Raw genomic sequence first — 2395 nt, 5'->3', positions numbered from 1 at the left:
GCCCTGTTCATGGCTTGTTTCGCCAAGAAACTGAGGTCCAGGAGTGACACCCTTGACCATGGCTGCATAGCTGAACAGAACTTCTGGAAGGGAACAGAACTCCTGCCCCAGGCCCTGGGGTGGTGGGGAGGGGGTGGGCCACTTCCTGGGTGAGGTGGGGATGAGGCAGCTCCAGGCCGGCCAGAGGTCAGGCGTGAGCTGTGTCCTTCACTGAGGGAGGCAGGCCCAGAGAGGCCTCTGACTCGCCCAAGGCCACACAGCCTTGAGTGGGCCTTTCACCTCCCACACAACAGAGGGGCATCCTCAGCCTGCTTGGCAGTAGGCAGGCAGGACTGATGCCAGGGTCTCCTCTGAGGAAAGGGGAGGGTTTTGCTCACAGGACCTCTCCCTTCAAATCTCTGTGCAACACCCGCAGAGCAGCCACAGAGAGAGTGGCGGAGGGGACTTGGGGCACTTTAGGATGGCTTGAGGAAGTCCAACAAGACTTTGAGAGGCCCTGGGGGATGCAGAGGAGCCTCAGGACTCCAAGAGGTGCTCTGGGTGTAGAGGGAGGAGCAAGGCCTTCCACCCTACCACCTCCCTCCCTCCCCCACCGTGGAGGCTGGGGCGGGCCTGGCGCCCGAGGAGGAGGAGGCGTCCCTGGCTCCAGGCCCGCCGGTGCAGCAGGGCAGGGCTGCACCAGCAGGGGCGGGGCACGATGCCTGCTGTTATAAGAGACAGCCAGGGCACCCAGGCAATGAGCTATCAGCTCGGCTTAACAGCAGGACGCTGGCAACAAGCGCTCCCTGCTCCGGTCCAGCCTGTGCACGGGGCTGCCTGCCATTGTCGTCGCCGCACTGCCGCTATGGTCTCCGCACTCACTGCCTGGTGCTCCGTTGCTCTCGCCCTGCTCGTGGCCCTGCACAAAGGTGAGCCGCCCTGGCCTCACCTGCCGCTGCAGCCCCTGGGTCTGTCCGTCGCTGTCTCTCCCAGGGCCAAGGTACCCCCCAACCCAGCTGGAGGCAAGCAAGGGTGGCCGCAGTGGCAGTGGCGGGAGTGGGCTCTGCAAGTGCAGAGATGCCACAGGTACAGGGCAGCTGCTGGCTCTTCCCACTTGGCTGCTGGGGCTTCCCCAGGCTGGCCCGGAACTCCTGAGCAGTGAGACTGCCAACTTCCTCGATTGTGCAAGAGAAGGGGCCCGGCGGGTCCTGCATCCCAGGTCTCACCAGGCCTGTGACCCACCTCTCTCTCCCTCCTGTGCATGCAGGGAAGAGCCTGGCTGCTGCCACCCTGGAGCAGCCAGCACCCTCGCTCCTGGTCCCAGGTGACCACCTGCGGCTTCGCCGTTGCTCCTGCAGCTCCTGGATGGACAAGGAGTGTGTCTACTTCTGCCACCTGGACATCATCTGGGTGAACACTCCTGGGTGAGCATCTTTGGGGATCCAATGGGGGCTACTAGAGGTAGGGGGCCAGGGTGGGGGCTACTGGCATTCTGGGGAACCTCTGGCAAGTCCAGCTCTCCTTGGGCCTCCAGATGATGGGCACTGGGCTAATATCAATAGTTACCAGTTATTGTTTCAACTCCCATGTGGGGCCACCTCAGCCATATAGGGGGCTGTCTCTTGAGAATTCTCACAAAAGCCTGGCAAGAAAGTGTTGGCTCCATTTTCCAGATTAGGGTACTGAGGCTCAGGGAGGTTAGGTGACTTCCTATAGATCACACAGGAAGGAGTAAGTGGCAGGCTCCATCCTCGGTCCGTGGATGCCAGAGCTCACACCCTCTCTGCCATTCCACCTCTGCATGGTCTTCCAGGAATAACACGATTAATGACAGTGCCATGTCTTGACTGTGCCAGGCCCTGTGCCAAGCACTGCACGTGCATCATCAGCTCATGGGCCTCCATCCTTCCCATGAGGCAGGCACCGCTGTTTTCCCCAAATGACAGATGAGAAGCCTGCCCTGGGTTACCTGGCGGAGCCCAGCAGGGATCCCAGCCCTGTCTGTTCCTCATGCACCCGTGCTGCCTCCAGGCCACTGCATACCTCAAGTTGAAGATTCTGTGTTTGTGTTTTTTTTTTCCCTTCCCCAAATTGCAAAAGACAAGAGAAGCCTGGCACGTAAGCGCGTGTGGAGCTAATCCTCATCCAAATACTCACTAAGGGCGGGAACCCTGCCAGTCCTTGCGTGCTGGGTCTACCTGGAGTCTTTACAACTCCAACCACACCATCTAAAATTAGCTCTGTCACCTGAAGGTGCTCGTCCAACCGGCCAGGGGGCCCTCAGCCCTGGCCCTGGCCTGCCTTGCTCAGACGCTGAAATTGATTAATCTGAAATCAATCCCACTTGAACACACACACACATACCATTTTTAAGCCAAAGTTCTAATACACATTTGTTAGCCCCCCAGGCAAGTAG

The 2395-nt window shown here is 59.6% G+C and overlaps 1 protein-coding gene across 1 annotated transcript in view; it reads left to right on the top strand.

Moving 5' to 3' along the window:
- The first annotated feature begins 844 nt into the window (after nt 1–844).
- EDN2 (endothelin 2) overlaps nt 845–2395 on the top strand; it is a 5921-nt gene continuing 4370 nt past the window's right edge. The window contains exons 1-2 of the mRNA XM_008583035.1: nt 845–908; nt 1247–1403. Coding sequence (XP_008581257.1) covers nt 845–908; nt 1247–1403 — 221 coding nt within the window. The remainder of the gene's footprint in view (nt 909–1246; nt 1404–2395) is intronic.

The sequence above is a fragment of the Galeopterus variegatus genome, unplaced genomic scaffold (genome assembly GCF_000696425.1).
Source record: "Galeopterus variegatus unplaced genomic scaffold, G_variegatus-3.0.2 Scaffold2805, whole genome shotgun sequence".
NCBI lineage: Eukaryota > Metazoa > Chordata > Mammalia > Dermoptera > Cynocephalidae > Galeopterus > Galeopterus variegatus.
The sequence above is the reverse complement of the archived record's forward strand: the minus strand, read 5'-3'. Positions and strand labels throughout refer to the sequence as shown.